Genomic DNA, 21,680 nt, shown 5'->3' with positions numbered 1-21,680 from the left:
TCCTCCTGCTCATCTCACCTCCTCCTTCTCCCCCATCTCCTCATTTCCATCATCCTTAAGGCCCTAAGCCACTTAGCCAGACCCTGTGTAAAAGTAAAAAAGAGCTGGAATTTTGGCTCAGTGGTTAGGCAGCGCTCAGTTAAATCCCTGGTATCAAAAACCCCACATATTTGTATATAAAGCAATACACCATTAGTTGTCCCCAACTCCCTTTGTCTTTTTGTGCCCGGAAAGTCTTCTTGGATTGAGTGCATCTTGGACGTAGACACTTTTGACTTTACCTAAATCAACACTGTTTCTTTCTCTCTTGGTCAGGGTGACCCCTCCCCGACCTCCTGTGTGTCCAGGGTGGTTCAGGTGCATGGATTCGGGATCTGCCACATCCACGGTCTGAGGCTGTACATGTGACTCTCCATTTTGCTCTCCTTGCCCTCAGGCTGCCTTCCTTACGTCTCAATTCTACATTTAAGGAAAATACTATATTCTCATACCCAGCCATGTTTGGTATTTTATTTAGAGTCAGGCTCTCATTGAGTTGCTTAGCACCTCATTTTTGCTGATGCTAGATTGAAACTAGCAATCCTCCTGTCTTGGCCTCCTGAGCCTCTGGGATCACAGGCATGAACAAACATGCTTGGTCTAACCCTCTGATTTGTCAACTTCTTCATTGGATTGATAGTAGGTTGGAGTCACCATCTGGAGTTATTCTCTCAGGCCCATTACAGTTATGCTCACACCCACCTTCTTTGAACCACAATAAAAAGGGATGCTCAGTGGCAAAGTGCCCCTGCCCTCAATTCAATCTCTACCATGGGGGACAATAAAGGCACATGGAATTCAATTCTCAGCCCTGGGCAGCTATGTGTCCACTTTTCCACACCTGTGGGAATAGGACTTTTTACACAATAGCCCCCCCTTGGCCTTGGGCAATATTGTTAGGTAGAATGAACTTGGGCCAGTGAGCAGGATGTGATAGACTTCACAAAGCCAAACTTGAGAGTAGAGAATAAAGTTGTACTTAGTTTCCAAGAGGGGGATAGACATGACATGCAGTATTGGCCCCAAGTGGCAATTTTTTATGGTTTATATGCAGGGTTAATGGGCCCAGCTGAGCAGGGTTTTGGTTTCTTTCTGGTTGGACTATCAGTTGAAACCCAGGATGCTGAGAGTGCTGGGTCAACTTATGGGGGTATGTTGCTTCCTAGGGCTTGTGGCTTTTCTTGAAAACCTTGACATGGAAAGAATACACTGGAGGGGGACATGCTCCTGACAAAGTGAGGTCAGTCTTTGCAATAGAGTGACATGTGTAAAGGGGGCAAGTGAGCGTGAGCTCACAGACAAGTTATAAGACCACAGATGCCTGAAGCTTAAATCCTACAGATAATACTAAATCCTAGATACAATTTCCCCTATCCATACATGCCTATGATTACCCTTTCTATAAAATCTCAAAGTCCTTGTCAGCATCTGAAGACAGGGTAAGGACAGGGTTTCCTTGTCTTCCTGGTGTAGCTGCACTGGTCAAAGTTTCTTTCCTGCTTTGCATCATAACCTTTTCTGTTTGGTTTTGGGTGAACACCTGACCAGACCTGTGGGGTCACCAGAGTCACATCTCTGCAGAAGACTCCCTAACAGTCGAAGTAGAACATCGACACTAAGCACAAAGCACCCATTTTATTTCCACCGCACATTGCTGCCCTAGAGGATCGCCCTCCTTCCTCCCCCACCCTTTCTGCTGGGAATGGAACCCTGAGCATCAGAGCCAAATCCCAATTGCTTCCTTTCATAGATCAGGAGCCTCCTCAAAGCAACAGAGGCCAGGAGGTGAGGAGAATTACTAAATAGTTTTCAAATTGTTTTCATTTTTAGATATTATATATGGGTCATATATATGATATCTTTAAATAGTGTTTCAAAAATTTGGAGACCGTGTCTTTCTAAGTCGCTTGAGGTCGCCTCAGCTGGGGGGAAAAAAAAAATATATATATATATATTTCATATATTATATATATATATATATATATATATATATATATATATATAATATGTTATATATATAATATTCTGATTAGATGTACTTGGTGTGAGAAATATATATATTATATATATATACTTCATATCTATAAAATATATTTTATGGATATAAATATATATATATAAATATATATTTTGTATATATAAAAATATATATTTTATATATTATATATTATATATAAAATGTATAAAAATATATTATATACAATGTCTATTATATATAGAATATTTTATATAAAATACATATTTTATATATAAGATATATAATATATATTATATATTTTATATATACAAAATATATATACAATATATAATATGTATTGTATATATATAATATATAATAAAATATCGTTTATTCTTTTTTTAAGGTACTGGGGAATAAACCCAATGGGGCTTGACCCCGACTTCTGAGCTCCATCCCCACCTTTCCATTTTAAGAGAGGGTCTCACTGTTTGCAGATGCAGAACTGACCTTAGGCTCCTCCAGCCTCAGCCTCCTGGAGAAGCTGTGCTTTGTTTTTGTGTTGAGGTTAAACCCAGGGCCTCCCCATGCTCGGAAAGCAATCTATGGCTGAAGCGTAGCTCCGCGCCAGGTGTCACCTCTGTCCCAGAGGCTAAACCAAGGCTTCCCACCTGGATTAGCTCCCAGCACAGCCGGGAAGCTCCTCCTGAAAAGGGCTGGGGCCAAGGATCTGTCACTCTACCCAATTTCAGCCAGTGATTGGATGATGTTAGCTGTCAGTCACGATGCCGAGGCGGGCCTGGAGGCCATCCATCCGGGTCGCTGGGGGGAACTGTCCAATCAGTGCGCAGAGGAAAGGGAAGGGCGGGCTTCCGCAAGCTCGCGGGCTTTTCTTCCTCTCCGACTGGGCTACTGCTTCTTCAGGCCCCGTGTTCTCTGCTCCAGGGACCCAGGTGACTCTGCGCTGCCCGTGTTCCCGGGGATCTCGGGTGCCCGGAGGTTTCTCCAGAGGACGTCAGGTCACCAGAGAAGCCAAAAATGGTGAGTTCGCGGAAGGTAGGCGGTCAGCACTTGCCTTGGGGCCCGCGGGCGGGTGAGCTGCCGAGTGCCGGCGGAGTCCCCGCTGTCGGGTGGCCCTGGGCCCTGTCCCCTGGTTCCCTGGGTTTGGAAGGGAGGCTCAGCTCCCAGGTGTCCCCTTTGCTCCCTACCTGTGGCCCGCACTCACTTTTCCCAACGTGTAGGAAGCAGGGCCATAAATGCACCTTCCTTCTCCCAGTGGAGCTCCCCCCAGTGGAGGTCCTCCAAATTGCAGGCGCCTCCTGCCTTCTAAAAGGCCACCTTCCCTCCACCTCACAGCTCAGCCAGACATTCCTTCTTCCCACTCCTTTCAAATGGACACCTCTGATAATTGTCATTATCGCTTAGTGAAATATTGGAAAGAATCAATCAATCTCCCTTCCCCCCTCCCTTTCCCCCTCCCTTCCCCCCTCCCTTCCCCCCTTCCATGTGTTTTGGAATCTGGGCTGGCCTCCAACTTGTGATCCTCCTGCTTCAGCCTCCCCGCCTATCTGGGATTAGAGGCTTGTGCCAATGTCCCTGGCGAGAAGAACACTTTTGAAAGCATTTATTTTCTATTTGTGAATATTATCCTTGAGGGGAAAGAATGATCACTTAACACTTCCTTGTGTTCTGTGAAAATAACTGCTTTAAAGGGAATAAGGAGGTTGTTTATAGATCCCAGGGATATGGAATCCTGGGCTACATCAATCGAGTATAACTGCTCCCTTTTCTGAGAGTCCATGATGTAGAGTCACACCAGTCCTGTAGTTAGGTAAGCACACGGGGTAATCATGATGTACGGACAAAGGAGGCAAGGCACTGAAGATAGCTGTAAACAGTTTTATCTGGCTGCAGCCAGACTCAGAGGGCAGTGCTTTTGTTGTAATCAATCCATCAATCCCCTGAACCCCGAGTTCAGGTGGTTTCAGAATTTTATTCCCAGCATATAAGGGGAGGGTCTCAGAAGTTCACATTGTAATACCGGGACCCCCAAATAACTCTCAGACCACACAGTCTCATTCCAGTTAAGCCTTTGTTGGTGGCCAGTGGCAGACACTCTGCTCTCGAAAGAATGAGATGGTCAGAGTGGTGCCCCTGCCTTCAGTTGGCTCCATATTTAAGCACAAAAACCAGAAAAGGGAAGTTTGGGGGTTCAGGCAACGTAAGCAAGCCTGAAAGTTGTGGTCAGGTAGTCTCCAGTTGGCCCCATAGATCATTCTGTGTTCTTGGGGGAATTTTCATGAACAAAAGAATCCAAACTGCCCCAGTCATGAGCTTTTTGAGTGTCATGGCTGAGTTCACAAAGTGGAGTCACCATAGTCAAGTTGTCACATCACACACATAAAAGCAGGTTTTTGTTTCTCTGTTCTGGCCAAGTTAACCCTTCAAGGACAGCACCTGAGGAGGGGAGAGCTTCTTCTCCCCTTTGTTTCCTCCCCCACCAGCTGTAACCATGGAGCCCAGTTGGTGACTTCTCTGTGAAACCCAGCTCAAGGCCACAGGCCTTGTTTGCACATTTCTACAAACTACTATACTGGATACAAGTGTGTAAAAATCTAGTAAGGGGGAGTCCAGCACCTGGAGTGCTGATTTCTTCCAGACTAGCAGCCCAGTAAAATAGGGCAACACAAAAATAGGAAGTTTATCTACACTGAACTTTTTTGTGGACACTGTTTTGTTGACAGTCCTAAAATTAGCCATGGTGAAGATTTCTGGAGAAACCCTGTTAAAATTTTCTGTGAAAAAAGGGGATGCCACTGTAATAATGTCTGATTCCTTGACTGTCCTTCATCCCCAGCTCTTTTCAGTATGATTTTCAGAAAGGATCTGGCCATGGTGCCCAGCCTGGCCTGAAAATTGTGATTCTCCTGCCTCTGCTTCCCAATCTGTTGGGTTTAAAGGCATCGACAACCACAGCTACAGAAAATAGTTCATTTTAACCCAAATATTAATTATCATACTAAGGAACATGGATTCAAGTTACCCTGAATGATGTGTGTGTCCCTCCCTGGAAGAGATTACATCACTTCTTTTTTTCTTTCTGTTTCTTCTTTATTTTCTTTCCTTCCTTTCTTCCTTCCTTCCCCTTCCTCCCTTCCTTCCTTCCTTCCTTCCTTCCTTCCTTCCTTCCTCATACCAGGGATTGAACCCAGGGGCACTTAAACACTGAGCCACATCCCCAGTCCTTTTTATATTATATTTTCAGACATGATCTCACTAAGTTGCTGAGTCTGGCTTTGAATTTAGCAATCCTCTTATCTTTGCCTCTCAAGGTGCTGGGATTACAGTTGTGTGCCACTGTGCCTGGCCTCCATGAACTTTTATAAAAGAAACCGTGTATCACTGCGTTAACCAATTGCATTGGTAGGAACATCAGATTGGTGGGGTACAGAAAAAAAATAAAGAAAATTTCTTCTGTATGTCTGTTATTGCATTGTGAGCTTTGGTAGATTTTGGAGACGTCTGGTAGGGCTAGTGATATATTCTGAGAAGTTTTGAGATTGTGGTCTGATACAGAAATTAAGATGATTGGCTATTGAAGAGCTTAGGATTAGCCCAAGATAATGTTTGCTCTCCATACAGAACCCTGCCTTTCCACCCTCATGGTGGTCTAGTTAGGCAAAGTCAAGTACTCTGAAGGTTCTTTGATGGAGATGCAACTGTATAGAGAACTTGAGTTCACAGCTGTAAAAATCGTGTGCTTTTTCTTTTTTCTTCCTTAGGTGTAGACACCATGTCAGATTTCTTGGGCAGAGGTTCCCTTTGGACACGTCCCAGAGTCCCATGTCCTCAGCCACTATCCTCTCCTGGAGCTGCCACAGAGTGCCCACAGCTGCCCTATGCCTCTCAGGGTGAACAGAATTTCAGGCCCTGGGTCAGCTCCTCCTAGAGGACAGCCTGAGGTGTGGGGTGCAGCCTCTCAGGGAAGCTGCTGGGGGCCCTGGGCTGAGGAATCTCCTGGAAAAGGCCTCATCTAAACAGCTACTTCCTTGGGACCTAGTTTTCCCCAAGCTCTGTTCCCATTCCTTGGAGACAGGTGGACAGTCAGCCTGTGGATGCGGGTGCTGAGGGGCCAGGTCAGCAGTGACTCCTGCCCTTTCAGTCTCTCACAGTGTGAAGGAGCAAAACCTCTCCCAGAGCATAAGGACCACCCACCCCAGGGCAGAGCTGTGCAGACCTGAAAAGCCTCATAGACTGGAGTCATGGTCCAGGTGCCTGGGAGGGTGATCCTGGATGCTTTCCATGAGCAAGACCAGGAGGTATCATGTCCCAGCTGTCAGGGACCTTCCCTGCCCCTTGAGCCTGACACATCTGTGCTCTCTCAACACCGAAGCTTTCTGTGTATCACTTTGAAATGATGTGCTCACTTATCTGAGGCCCAGGTTTATTTATTCAGAGCCAAATGGGATGGACTATTATTAAAGAGGCAAGAGAGAGGTGGATTAAAATTCAGCTTTTTTTTTTTTTTGGTTAAAAATCCTAACTTACAGCCAGATCCAGTGGTGCACACCTGTGATCCTTCCTGCTCCAGAGGCTGAGACAGGAGTGTTTCAAATTTGAGGACAGCCTTAGCAACTTAGCGAGACCTCATGCAACCTGGTGAGACTGCGCCTCAAAATAAAATATAAAAATGACTGGGGATGTGGCTCAGTAGTAAAATGTCTCTGGGTTTACTCTCGGGGGCATCAAAGAAAAAAGAAAAAGAAAACATCTAATTACCTAATTTACCTTTTGCTACCCCTGAGTATGCATAGAAAGTTTGTAAGATTCAAATTTGTCTTTTCATGATTTCAAATTGAAATCCAACTCTAGATTCCAAAATACCACGTAAGATACAGAGAAACTCTGTCTTACATTATTGCTGCAGAATTTGAGTCCAATTCTACAAAAATAGTGGTGGATAAATTTATGAATGTGATTTCATGATAACTAGTATCTGTCCTTCACAAGGTGATGAATTTGACAAGGATGACAGTTTTTCACCGTTATTGTCTGAACTTGGCAGGTTCATGTTAACTGTGTAGTTTTTTGTTATCAGGAATGGAACCCAGAGGTGCTTAACCACCAGCCCCTTTTAGATTCTTTGTTTTGAGACAGAGTCTTGCTACATCATCTAGTGCCGGTGGGGTTACAGGTGTGCACCATCACACCCGTCTTCATTGTAAATTTTAAGGACAATTTTGGCAATACCTTGAATATCCAACTGTAATCATTTAATCACTGAATATCAGTGAAAGAGTAAATGACACCTGTTTTCTGCAAAAGAGAGATCCATGTGTCTAAATAAGGGTGCTGATCCCCTCACCATGTCACCTAATTCCTGTTCCCTCCCAACTGCCTCCTCGTAGGGCCACCCCTTTGGGAGCTAGCCTTTTAGCTTATGAAATTTGGGACTAACATAAATGCTCTCTCGATTCTCTGTCTTGTACAACATTTTGGCTGGACCTAGATACAGTATACTATTTCCAATTTTTTGTAGAGTATTTTTTTGTTGTTGCTGTAGTTGGACACAATACCTATTTATTTATTTTAATGTGGTGCTGAGGATCAAACGTAGGGCCTCTCATGTGCTAGGCAAGCACTCTACTGCTGAGCCAGAATCCCAACCCTCCTATTTCCATTTTTAGATGTAGTTTTTCTTAAGTTTACCTCCAGAATACAACAAACCATGCCCTAAATTTCACAGAATTTACTGAAACCCTCAGTGTTTTTTCAGAGATTTAGATCATGGGAACATTCAATCTTCTTTGTGAGAAAGTGTGGTGTCTTTCCATTGATTTTGTTGTGTTTTTATGCCTCTAATTGTGTACCTTTTGTATTATAATCATTTTTATCTCTCATTACATGTATTTTACTAAGCTACTTTCCAGCCCAAGGGAATTAGTATTGTAGACTGTTGTTTATTTATTTGCTTACTTATTGAGTGCTGGGAATTTATGCCATGGACATGCTCATGCTTAGTTATCTTCCAGAAAAAAATTTCAATTTGTGAGCAACGTTCTGGAGGTGGGCAGGTGTTTTACTGGGGGATAAACGTACAGGCACTCGACCACTGAGCACATCCTCAGCCCTTGTTCTTATTTATTTATTTTTTCTTTTTTTTTTTTTATATAGTTGTAGATGGATAGAATACCTTTATTTTATTTATTTTTCTGTGGTGCTGAGGATCATACCCAGTGCCTCACACATGTTAGCAAGTGGTCTGCCACTCAGCTACAGTCCCAGAGCCCCTTTTTATTTTTGATAAAGACAAGTCTCACTAAATTTCTGAGTGTCTTGCTATGTTGCTGAGACAGGCCTCAAACTTTTGCCATTTCCCTGCCTTGACCTCCCTAGTGGCTGAAATTACAGGTGCACACCACTCCACCAGCAGTTGGAATGAGTTTTGAAGACTTATCAACCAGTTTCTTTCCAGATGAAAATAGTATTGAAAATCAGTTTTCTTGCTTTTGTTCATACTTTTGAAATTTGTAACTGTGACTCTTCCTCTTTGCTTTATTGTTTGCATTATTATGAAAAAGGTATTTAGCATATAATATTGTTTCTTATGTATACATTTTTAAAACTTCATGGATTGGTAGTTTCTTTACTTCTTTATTAGATAAACTTTTGTTTTTATGAGCAATTTTAGGCTTACATAGTTTATTAGTCAGTGTTCTCTAGAGGAAAATTATCAAGAGGAAGTATGATTATCAAAGGGGATTCATTAGATTGGCCTACTTGACCCGAAGGTGGATGTCCACAGTGGCCATCTGCAGGCTGGAGAGCTTGAGAAGTAGTAGCTGCAGAGTCCCAGAGGCTGAAGCCAAGACACCATCCTATTGGATGGTGTTGCCTAGCTTAAGGAGGTTCTCCAGTTTGGCTCACTATCTCATATGCCCATCATTTGTAGACACACCCTCATGGACACACCCAGGCGCTCATTAATCTTCGGCATCCTTTAATCCAATCAAGTTGACAATTAAATGTGCCATTACACATAGTATCAAATACCCCTTCTCTCCAGCTGATAGTCTCCACTGTTTTCAACATATTGCATTGGTGTAGGGTGTTTGTTAGTTACTAAACCCGTGTTGAACATTTGATTAAGAGAATGCATGAAGCAACATTTAGGATAAGCCAAAGTTCATCCTTTACTTTAGGGTTCCTCTTCCTTGTGATGTGATTGTGTGTGTCACGTCGTATACAAGATAATGTCATACAGAAGAGTTTCACTGCTCTGGGAATCCAGTGTTCCACCTGTCCATCACTCCTCCTCATTCCTTCCTCCCTCTCTGCTCCCTAAGTCCCTGGCACCCATCAGTTCTGCTAGTGCATCTATAATGTTGCCTTTTCCAGAATGTTCTTGACTTGGAATCTTACTGCACTTGGCCATTTCAAACTGGCTTCTCTCACTTACCCGTCTGCCTTTAAGGGTGCTGTATCTTTCCAGGCTGAGAGCTCATTTTCTGGGTGATGCTCTTTGGTGTGGTTAAACTGCAGCTTGTCCATTCAGTATTGAAAGGTGCATCTTCCTTGCATCTAGCTTTGGGCCGTTCTGGATATGGCTGCTGTAGTCACTGCAGTGAGGGTTCCTGTGCCCATAATTTTCACATTATTTGCATAGACACCTGGAGTGTGATGAGTTAATTGTACAGTTTTTTGCATTTATGATTCAATTTTGCATTTATGATTATGAGCATGCTTCATAGTCTTCTTTTCTATTTAATACTTTTCTTTATCTATTTAATTTGGATAATATGGTAACTTATGCCTCAGGAAGACTTAGGAGGTGTTAACTCAGCTTTTATGTTCTGGAAAAAAAGTAGAAAACTGGTGGCAGTTCTTATGTGCCTCATGGAAGCCCGTTTGAGATGTCAGAGCCTTGCCTTGCCTTTTTGGGAAGTAATTAGTTATTGAGTCTGTTTTTTTCAGCAGCCATGGGCTCATCTGTTTTGTGTATTTCCCCTTGTGTGTAAGTTGTAGGAGATTGTCTCTCTCAAAGAAATGGTCCAGTTTCTGCAGTTGTCTAATTTGTGTCAAGCAGGTTTATGAGAATCTTGAAGTCCCAATGCATTGTTGATGATGACATTTTTAAATCTGTTAGTAGGTTTTCAGTCCTCAATGCTTTTTTCTTTAATGATATTGTGTATTTTACAGTTTTATTTCTTTCTTTTTATGTGGCAGTGAGGATTGAACCCAGTTTCTCCCAAGCACTAGGCAAGCCACAACCCCAGTCCCTGTCCTCTGTATTCTTAGCCTTATGTCAGTTAATCAGTGATGCTGATGTTCATGAAGAACTTGATTTGCAGACTGCGGATTTCCTAATTGTGGTTTCACCAACACCTTCTCTGTTACCTCCCTGTGGTTAATTTAGGTTTACCTTGCTCTTCTTTCTCTGTTTTTTTGAAGTGGCAGTTTCATTGATTGCTTTTAGCTCTCTTTTCTGAAATGTGTGTTGGATGACTTAGATACCAATACAGCGCCACCTCTGGTATTCTCTATGAATTTCCTATGATGGACTTTTATATTTTTTTCTTTCAAAATGGTCACCTTTTCTCTTGAGTCACCTCTTTGTCCTGTGTCTGTTCAGAGCCCTGTGTTTCATGTCCCCTTCCCTGGAGGCTTTTCAGTTTCTTCTGATCTGATTTCTGCTTTAGCTCTCATGTTCTTTGAGCATACATGGAATTTCACTGGCGGTGCACTTGTAGGGTGTGGTTTATGTCCTGTAGAGTGTTGCTGTGACCCTGAGACCTCAGTGTGCTTCCCGTTTGGTTGAAGGTCCATGAAGCCCTCCTGTCTGCATCATTGTCCTGACAGAGTTGGGCTGATGTCTCTGAGGGTAATTGTGGATTTTTCATTGTTTGTGGTGGTTCTGTATGGTTTCTGTCCTTGAGTATGCTTCTGTGTAAGTGGCAGGGACATTTTCTTTTTGTCTGTTCCATCACTGTGCAGACATCATAGCATGCTTACAGATGTGAATGGTGGCCTCTTTCACACCCAGACTGTGTGGGATAGTTCAGAATTCTGGGCTACACACTTGTTGCTTTACCACACTGTGGAAGAGCTTCTGCCGTAGGTTTGTTTGCACCACCATTGCTACAGGCACAATGAATCTGTTTCACAACAGACAACCATTGCATATGTGGCCCAACCTTGATCAAAATGTCCTTGAACAGAACATTGGTATGTGTCTCATGACTGTATATTATGGTAGTGAACCGGCTGCAGTTAAGAAGAGTTTGACAATCATTGGACATTCATTGTTGCTGTGAGACTTAGAAAAATAGTGCCTGCTGTTTATTAAGAAGATTGTTTTGAGAGTTATAAAACTTTGTAAGGCTGTTGTTTGAACAAGGTGACATTTTTGTTTTTTTTTTTTTTTAGAGAGAAGAGAATTTTTTTTTTTTTAATATTTATTTTTTAGTATTCGGCGGACACAACATCTTTGTTTGTATGTGGTGCTGAAGATCAAACCCGGGCCGCACGCATGCCAGGCGAGCACGCTACCTCTTGAGCCACATCTCCAGCCCATGGTGACATTTTTGGGTCATTGAGTTATTTCTAAGACACGTGCCACCTTTCCACTTACCCCGATTCTGCTTTGACAGTAACCACAAGAAATTGTCAAATTGTTGTGTTTATTAATAAATAAATTAATCAAATAGAGAACTCATGTTTGTTTTGGTCATTTAATTGTAAGCTAGTTGACTAAATTTGTTCTGGAGTAAAGCACCTGCAAACTTCTAGTTGTTCTTAGTGTACTCACACATAATGAGCTCAATCTCCAGTTAACACATTGTGACCACCTGTGTGAAATATTGTCTAAATGTTGTCTATGAAGGAATCTCCTTAGTGACCCCATGCCCAGAGGGTGGGAGTGTGGGCTGGTTCTAGGCATTTCTTTAAGTATGGAACAATAGACTTTCAGAGGAAACAAGACATCAGTAAATACCATGTTGCCTATATTAACCTTGTAGGTACAGGGAGCCACCGTAGTTGGCAGAATCTCTCTCAAATGCTTAGTTTCATGATTCCTGCATTTTTCTACTCATCACCTTTCTTTTCTAAAGATAAGTACTATCAGAAGTGCTTATATTAGCCCTGTACCACACAGGACATTTCTAGGACATGTAATAGAGGTGCAACCATTAAAGAAGTTAGGAGTGATCTGGGAGTCTGTCTTACTTCCTGTGAACTCACCAAAGGAAGGGTATAAATCACTATGATGTTTGCCTTCTGAGTAGCCAATTTCTAGTGTTGGAATGGGTGTAAGAAATTGAGTGCAGTAAAGATTTGATGGACCAAATCATGGAATTAATCAGGAGGCCAGGGAATCATGTGAACATCATGCATGTTGAGTGCAGATTTCTCATGCTGTCATTCTCTCCTGGCCTTCACTATACATTTGTGGGATATTTTAGATCTCAGTGACCTTTGAGGATGTGGCTGTGAACTTCACCAAGGCGGAGTGGTCTTTTCTGGATGCTTCCCAGAAGAACCTTTACAGAGATGTGATGCTGGAAGTCCTCAGAAACCTGGCTTGTATAGGTAATAATGTTGGTTTTAAAATTAATCAAATAGAGAACTCATGTTTAATATTTTGGTCATTTATGTAGAAGGTGAAAAGGAAATCAGTTGGTGAATTTTTGAAGCATAAATGGCACCTACAGTTTGGCAAAGCATTTCTAGCTCCTAAATATTCATAAAGATTGTTATGTTCTCTCATTTTAGGAAACAAGTGGGAAGACATGACCACTGAAGATCAGATTGAAAACTCTGGAAGCAACCCCAGGTAACTGTACTCACAAGAGGAATTCGTGAGGGAATCTGAGAACTGTCATATGATTTTGAAAGTAAACCAACCGAAGAAGTATGCATAATTTGAAATGTATTTATTCTTATAATATTTTTTACCAGAAATATATACTTATCTGTAACAGGTATTCAGTCTTTTCAAAGTATTTGACATGCAAAAAGTAGTATGAAATTGCATATGTGAATATCACTATGTGAATAATAGCCATAGAGAAGCTGTATTGCAAAGGATTGTTTCCTTTCAATTTCTTTATTTTCAGGCAACTTTAACAAGCCAGAAAATCTAGCCTTTACCTGATGTTGGTAGAAATGTAAAGACCTATAAATAAATAGAAAATTGTGAATGAGTTAGGTATCAATTATGTGCTGGTCACTTCTTCTTCAAAGAAGTCCTATGGTAAACTTCAAACTTTCCCCACAGAATAGTGTGGGGAAAGCTTCAAATTGATTCCAATTCTTAATGAAACAAAGAAAAATTTTAATAGAGTAAATCCATGTGACTTCATTATGTGTGCAAAAGATTTCATATGTCCTTCATTCCTTCATAGGCACATCACATCTCACTCTGGACAGAAATACTATAAGCATGAGGAATGTGAAGAGAAGCCATGTGAATTTAAACAATATAGGAAATCTGTGGTTTCTCTCAAAAGTGTTCACACACAAATGTTGTTCCAAACTGGAGATAGACCATATGAAAGTACAGTATGTGGGAAAGTCATCAGTTGTTCCAGTGACATTCAAAGACATGAAGAAACTCATACTGGGTGGCAACCCTATGAATGTCAACAATGTGGTGAAGCCTCTTGTTCTCTCCCAGGTGTTCAAAGACACATGATAACACACAGTGGAAGTAAACCTTTTCAATGTGAGGTATGTGGGAAAGCCTTTCATTTTTCCTCTTTATTTAGAAGACATGAAAGAACTCATTCTGGAGAGAAACTCTATGAATGTAAACAAGATGGTCGAACCTTTATTTCACACACAAGTCTTCAAAAGCACAGGATCACACACACAGGGAATGCACATGTCAAATGTAAGGTATGTGGGAAAGACTTTGCTTATCCCAGATTACTTAGAAGACATCAGAAAACACATACTGGAGAGAAGCCCTATGAATGTAAGCAGTGTGGCAAAGCCTTTGCTAGATCTGGTGACGTTCACATACCTGAAAGAACTCACACTATAGAGAAGCCCTATGAATGTAAGCAGTGTGGCAAATCCTTTGCTAGATCTGGTGGCCTTCACATACATGGAAGAACTCATACTGGAGAGAGGCCCTATGTATGTAAGCAGTGTGGCAAAGCCTTTGCTAGATCTGGTGACCTTCACACACATGAAAGAACTCATACTGGAGAGAAGCCCTATGAATGTAAACAGTGTGGCAAATCCTTTGCTAGATCTGGTGGCCTTCACCTACATGGAAGAACTCATACTGGAGAGAGGCCCTATGTATGTAAGCAGTGTGGAAAAGCCTTTGCTAGATCTGGTGGCCTTCATACACATGGAAGAACTCATACTGGAGAGAAGCCCTATGTATGTAAGCAGTGTGGAAAAGCCTTTGCTGCATCCCGTCAGCTTCATGCACATGGAAGAACACATACTGGAGAGAAGCCTTATGAATGCAAACAATGTGGAAAAGCCTTTGCTACATCCAGTCAGCTTCATGCACATGGAAGAACACATACTGGAGAGAAGCCTTATGAATGCAAAGAATGTGGAAAAGCCTTTGCTCTGTCCCATCAGCTTAATGCACATGGAAGAACACATACTGGAGAGAAGCCTTATGAATGCAAAGAATGTGGAAAAGCCTTTGCTCTGTCCCATCAGCTTCATGCACATGGAAGAACACATACTAGAAAGAAACCCTTTGGATGTCAACAATGTGGAAAAACATTTGCTTCATCCCGTCGTCTTCACGTACATGGAAAAATGCATACCGGAGAAAAGCCCTATGATTGTGAACAATGTGGAAAAGCCTTTACTGCTGCCTCTTCCCTTCGGATACATGAACGAACTCATACTGGAAAGAAGCCCTATGAATGTAAGTGGTGTGGGAAAGCCTTCACTCAGTCCTCTCAACTTCACTCACATGAACAAACTCATACTGGAGAGAAGCCCTATGATTGTAAACAGTGTGGCAAAGCCTTTGCTAGATCTTGTGACCTTCACAGACATGAAAGAACTCATAGTGGAGAGAAGCCCTATGTATGTAAGCAGTGTGGCAAAGCCTTTGCTGCATCCCAACAGCTTCATAAACATGGAAGAACACATACTGGAGAGTAGCCCTATGAATGCAAACAATGTGGAAAAGCCTTCACTCAGTCCTCTTACCTTCACTCACATGAACAAACTCATACTGGAGAGAAGCCTTATGAATGTCAACAATGTGGAAAAGCCTACACTACTGCCTTTTACTTTCGGATGCATAAACACACTCATACTGGAGAGAAGCTGTAAGAATGTAAGCAGAGAGGTAAATAGGGAGCCTACATCCTGGGAACAAATCTTTACTCCTCACACTTCAGATAGAGCCCTAATATCCAGAGTATAGAAAGAACTCAAAAAATTAGACAATAAGATAACAAATAACCCAATCAACAAATGGGCCAAGGACCTGAACAGACACTTCTCAGAGGAGGACATACAATCAATCAACAAGTACATGAAAAAATGCTCACCATCTCTAGCAGTCAGAGAATGCAAATCAAAACCACCCTAAGATACCATCTCACTCCAGTAAGATTGGCAGCCATTATGAAGTCAGACAGCAATAAGTGCTGGCGAGGATGTGGGGAAAAGGGTACACTTGTACATTGCTGGTGGGACTTAAAATTGGTGCAGCCAATTTGGAAAGCAGTATGGAGATTTCTTGGAAAGCTGGGAATGGAACCACCATTTGACCCAGCTATTCCCCTTCTCGGTCTATTCCCTAAAGACCTAAAAAGAGCATGCTACAGGGACACTGCTACATCGATGTTCATAGCAGCACAATTCACAATAGCAAGACTGTGGAAATAGGACATTTTGCAGTGACATTGCATGTAGGTGACCTTGCTCAAGGACCAGGGCGGATTAGGGTGTTCCCGGTTTAGGATAATCGGGTTTAGGGCGTTCCAGGTTTAAGATTATTCCTGCTGGGAATAGGGCGTATCCTGCTGCCTGAGTTCGGGAATAAAGAGTTGCTGTTTGAATCTACAAGCTGTGTGGTGGCTCGTGATTGTGTGCCCAGCCAGACTGCGGCATTTGTGCCCAGCCAGACTGCGGCACAGGCCTTCCAGTTGTTTTCAGAAGTAGTTTCTCCATGTACTGAGCATCTAAAATTAGTGACTTCTGTTCCAGGGAGTATATCCTAAACATCCAATTTCTATAAGCAACAGAGACTGAGCATGTGCAAATATTCATACATTACAAATAGTTGGATTTGCATTGTTTGTAACTGCTTCCAAAAACTAAAATTTGCAGTAGTCCTGTTAAAAATGTGTTAGAAATCACAGATTCCTGTTTCATCACAGAAAATACAGTACACTCTTCTAGCTACTTGACAGCCTGGAATGTAACACACTTGCCTCAGAAATTTAATGCATCAGTCAAATGAAAATTTTCCTTCACCCTAGCAGTCTTGTCAGAATGCCTATGATAAAAATCTGAAAGATAGGGGCTGGGGTTCTGGCTCAGTTATAGAGTGCTTCCCTAGCACATGGGAGGCACTGTGTTCAAGCATCAGAACCACATAAAAACAAATAAAATAAAAGTTATTTGTCTATCTATGACTAGTAAATAAATAAGTAAAATATTTAGAAGTAAAAAATAAAAATCTGAAAGATAGTAGGTAGTCCAGAGCATATGAGCATGGATATAAAGATTCACTTGTAAAAATGCTGGTGAGAATATAAATTAAATAAAGCTATTTTTGAAAATGTTATTAAGGTTCTTCAATAAGTTAAAATAAAAATGTCATATGATTCAGTAGTAGTAATTCTGGGTATGTATCTAAAAAAATGGAGTAATTAGATCATAGAAAAGACTACATTTACATTTTCATTGTAGTAATTTTCACAGAACCTGGTAAAAGAACTGAAGTACTTTTAAGGTAAATGGTAGGTTGGGCATAGTGTCACATACCTGTATTCCCAGCAGCTTGGGAGAGTGAGACAGGAGAATCATGAATTTAGAGCCAGTCTCAGCAACGTATCAGCCAGGCACTAAGCAAATCAATGAGATCTTGTCTGTAAATAAAATATAAAAAGGGAGCTGTATTCAGTGGTTGACTAGCTCTGATTTCAACATTTTCACATTGACCCTATGCTTTATTTTCCAAGAAGCAATTTACTTGCACCCTTTCTGGATTAACTGGACAGGATGTGCTACATTCTTTAACAAACTATTACCTACAGGAGAAGTGCAGTTTCAAAATAAAGTTTGTAAGAGGAACGCAAGTTACACTAAATGGGAGACATTCGTGATCTTGTTAAAAACCAGATTCTGGAACTCAGGGAAATAAAGATAATTTCTACTAACCATAAAATCTGCAAGAGTTTATGATTAAGAACTCAATTATAAATCATGAACATAAGGCTAATTAACCTAAAGTTTTCATGGCAGTGGATACTTGAGAGTTTGATATGATCCTGCTGTCAGTCCAAAGTCAAGAAGTGTACCTGGGCAGGATTCTTTAGAATCTTTTTTTAGATCTCTAATAAATTTGGAGAGAAAGAGAGCCATGCTCTTCTCTTTACAGAGTGGACACATTCTCTCTCTTTAAAGTGTCACCTTTTTCTTCCTTCACATCCCTTCTAATAAACTCATTGTGTCTGCTTTTTTCTCATGTGAAATGCTCACAAAGAGAAATCAAAATCTATAAACTGTCATCCAGTTCTTGGAGGAAAAATTAGAAATATTGCATCCATTTGAAATATAGAATAAAATAGTTGATAAGGCAAAGAGGGAATGCTGGCATTAAAATTGTGAACAGAGCTGAGTGCAATGCTGCACTCCTGTAATCCCAGGGTCCTGGAAGGCTGAAGCAGAAGGATCATGAGTTCCATGCCAGCTTCAGCAAGGGACAAGTGCTAAGCAAATCAGTGAAACCTCTTTCTTTAAATAAAATACAAAATACTGCTGGGGATTTGGCTCAGGGTTCGGGTGAGCCAATAAGTTCTAGAATGACTTGTTATCCTGTGACAATTAATTGACCTACTATAGGCTGGAACTCAAGATTCAATCACAAGTTCCACAGAAGTCATATGGAAAAGAGCTGGTGTATTATAGATAGTGTAGTTAAGTTGTTCCTGCACCCTCTGTCTGATAGGGTCACAGCATGGGGATGCTGTGGCAGAGCTACACCATTTGGAAACTGAAACTATGGGGAGGGTTAAATGTATTGTTTATGATACTCATGAGATGGATAATAGGGTATACATCAATCTATAATAAAAGTACATGTTGCCGGAAATGGCAGGAAAATTCCCCAAATGAGACTAAAGATGCAATTAAGACATGCCTGGAGATGTGTTTTAATGTCTCTCAGGATACAAACAATAGTGTTATTCCTCAAACATTTATGAAGAAAATATGACAGATCTCAAGGTTCTTGAGAAAAACTTAACAATTTGCACTAAGCCCCACATTCTAAATCTACAATCTGTGCAACATACATTTCCCCCCACTAACAGGCCCTCCTTTGCCTTACACAGGAATTCATGATAAAAATGGGAAACACATTGTTAATATTAATGGTAAATGGGTTGTGTTGAAGAGCCTGCTCTTTTGTTAAAGATTACAAAGACATAAGAATAGTTGTATTTTGAAAAAGTATCAAAAAAACTATTAAAGGAAGCAGTTAAATAGGTCACATGAAAAAGAAAATTACCTTTGAAGTTAAAAATAGAATAATATAAAATTAATATACATACATTTCAGAAGCACTTCAGAAAAGTGCTTTTAAGTAATAGGCTATAACTATTTTAAGTGTTTTCTTGGGACTTAAGAAGTAAGAAGGCTTAACAATAATCATAGGTATGCTTTAAAGTTAAAGGTTAATGATATAATTATACGTATGCTTAAAGTTAAAAGTTAATAATAGGTCCAGATACATGTAGTCGAGTTGTGTGGTCTAGCATTTATTGATTGAGGTGAAAATGTAAAAGCTTAATCCTGATTGGCAAAGGTTAGAGGAAAATATTTTAAACAATGTACTCAATATCTTAGGTAATTAATATATGTCTGAAAATATTGTAGCTCTTAAAAATTATGTAAATCAAGGAAATTTCGAGCTTTGAAGCTATCCATTAACTACATGAAAAAAACACTTGTAAAAAATGTATAAAAATAAAGGCCCCTCTAGGGGCAGCAAGTACTTCTGAAGGCTGCTCATAACTTGCAACTATAGTCCTGTCTCCTCTTCTTTCACCTAAGCCACTCATCCTTCAGGATCCCTGGATCCCTGGTAGCTAGGGCTTGACCTAAACAATAGAGATTTAATTTTTTTTCTTTTAAATTGAATGTTGAGTTTGTTGATGGGCTGTATTGAAATATATATAAAATCTGTGATTTGTGCTCATATTCTCATAGTACCCCATACCAATGGGGGGGGGGTAGACATCATAATCCTACCACTATGCTCAAGGAAAAATTGCAAATAAGTCTGTTTTTAATTGCTTATACTCCAGAGTCTAGAGATCTGGCACCCTTGATCTCTTTTTCATTTTTATCATTAATACTAGAAACTTTAAATTTTATTTGTACTTTTCAAGTACAGCATAAGGTGTGTAGAAATGGTGGGTATATTTTGGACTGGTCTCCTAAAATTGACAAAAGGCAGTTATGCAAGGGTAATGCCCTGAATCCTGGAGGATTTGTTAGTAGCATCCTTACCTTCAGGGAAGGTGGCATTCAGAAAGATGTTTGGCACTTAATTGCTGCCTGAGAATTCTTACATTTTACTGACAAAGCTTTACCAGACTTTGTAGGCAAGAACTGTAACAGGAAGGTTCTTGCTACAGCTTATTGGCCTGTGTTCAATCTCCTTATGTTTTAATTACAGGAAATGTTAAATTTAAAAGGGAAGATGATAGATATCTTGTAACATGTAGTAAATGTAATTTAATTAATTGTATCACCAGAAATAATAGAGAAAAAGGAACGATGATGCTCCATCAGCCCTCCTTTGTCTTATTACCAGGAAATATTTCAGAGCCATGGTAGGCTGATGCTGCTTTTCAAGTCTTACAACAAATACACGCCCAGCTGGCGAGACCTAAGTGTGCTCTTGGACTCATAATAGTGAGAGTTGTTCCCTTGGGTTCTTTCATTGCTTCCATGGTGACAGCTTTGGTGGCCATATCTCAAATATTCAACATGCAAATTTTCTTAATTATTTGGCTCAGAATACTTCCAAGGCTCTTCACAATCAAATAAATGTTGATGAAAGGAATGAGACCAAGCTAAATGCCTTAGACTGCTGTCATGAATATAGATAATGAACTTTCCACTTTGAAATTCAAGGAAAGACCTAAATGTCATGCTAGCTATAAGTATGTGTGTGTTACTGCTGCCAAATGCCATGCTTCTTAATGGTATTGGAAGAAGCTTCAAAACCATTTGTTGGATATTTGGCATAATAATGCTTGGATCTTTTGGAGCTGCATCATCAAATTCCAGATACAAAAATGTAAGATTGATTTTTCAGATCCTACTTCTTTAGCTGATCAAATACTTAAAGAATTAACCAGCTTTAACCCTGGAAACATTCTTAAACACTCTGCAGGGTATATCCTTGTATTGTTCTCGTTGCTACTTATTCTCTCTTGTGTTGTAATTGTAGGATGTTGTGCCCCTAGAAGAAGAATTCAGGGACTCAAAATAATGACCCATCACCTGCTTTTTCAAAGAAAGAAGGACGGATATGTGGGAAGCCCTTCTGTGTGACCCATGCCTTCCAGTCCTGAAGCAGGAGGCTCTGACCAGTCACTACATTTGTGGAGTCTTGGGCATTGTCCCAGCTCAGATAGAGAGGTGGGTCTTCAGATGTAGGCATTACCCATGAGGGTTGACTTACCCTCATGGTCCTTGTAACCCTGCTCCTCTGGCCTTTTTTGAAGAGAACTTTCTAAGAACAAGAGTCCTCCAATAATAGCTCTCTTCTGAATGTGATCACTTTCTCACCAGCCTCTCGTGCCTTTCTCTTGCTTTCCCTTATGGGGAGCCTGAGGCCAAGAGCAGAGAAGAAGTCCTGAAGCTTGTGTAAAGGTAAAGTGTGTGTATGTTTTATTTGGTGTCCCTGGAAATTCACATGAGTGCCCTTAAGTTAAGCTGACTTTGCAGGTCGGGGGCAGCAATTTGTAACTGTGTAGGCAGCAATTTGCCTGACCTGCATGTGCAGCAATTTGTAACTGGTCTTCAGAGGGATTACATGCACACACACACACACACACAGACACACACACACTGCTTATATTTTTCAAGAGTAAAGGCTAAAGCAAAAATGCCCCTGAGATGACTAGATATCCACAAGAAGAAAAAATGTATTTGGATACGTACCTCACATCATATACAAAAATAAAATTAAAAAAGGATCAAAGTCCTTTGTGTAATAGCTAGAAGCAAAAAAGTCATAAAAACAGTTGGGAAAATTTTCATTACTCTGTATGTGGTTATGGCTATATAATATTTGTATTTATTTTAATCACGCCACTCATATAGAATAATCCCCGTTTTAAAGTGGTATGATTTCATGTCAAAATAAACCTTAATGTTATGTGTAACTGAAATTCAAAAATAAAAAATAAAATTTAAAACTGAAGAAAGGCACTGGAGATGTAGCTCA

The 21,680-nt window shown here is 40.7% G+C and overlaps 1 protein-coding gene across 4 annotated transcripts in view; it reads left to right on the top strand.

Annotated features, from left to right (window-relative positions):
• The first annotated feature begins 2,854 nt into the window (after positions 1–2,854).
• Positions 2,855–21,680, top strand: part of LOC124108465 (zinc finger protein 433) — a 53,842-nt gene continuing 35,016 nt past the window's right edge. Inside the window, exons 1-4 of one of the 4 annotated variants that reach the window (XR_009228826.1) lie at positions 2,855–3,037; positions 12,460–12,586; positions 12,770–12,830; positions 20,679–20,869. Coding sequence is in view for 2 of the 4 variants with exons in the window: in XM_046466909.2 (XP_046322865.1) it covers positions 3,035–3,037; positions 12,460–12,586; positions 12,770–12,830; positions 13,402–15,139 (1,929 nt within the window). In the remaining 2 variants the exon portion in view is untranslated. Of the gene's footprint in view, positions 3,038–12,459; positions 12,587–12,769; positions 12,831–13,401; positions 16,055–20,678; positions 20,870–21,680 lie in introns of those variants that run through there. The other 3 variants (XM_046466909.2, XR_009228827.1, XM_058586217.1) reach the window with 3 other exon arrangements.

Source organism: Marmota monax, unplaced genomic scaffold (genome assembly GCF_021218885.2).
Source record: "Marmota monax isolate L192 unplaced genomic scaffold, Marmota_monax_Labrador192_F-V1.1 WCK01_AAM20220418_F8-fsc00249, whole genome shotgun sequence".
Classification (NCBI taxonomy): domain Eukaryota; kingdom Metazoa; phylum Chordata; class Mammalia; order Rodentia; family Sciuridae; genus Marmota; species Marmota monax.
This window is presented reverse-complemented; position numbering and strand designations above follow the sequence as displayed.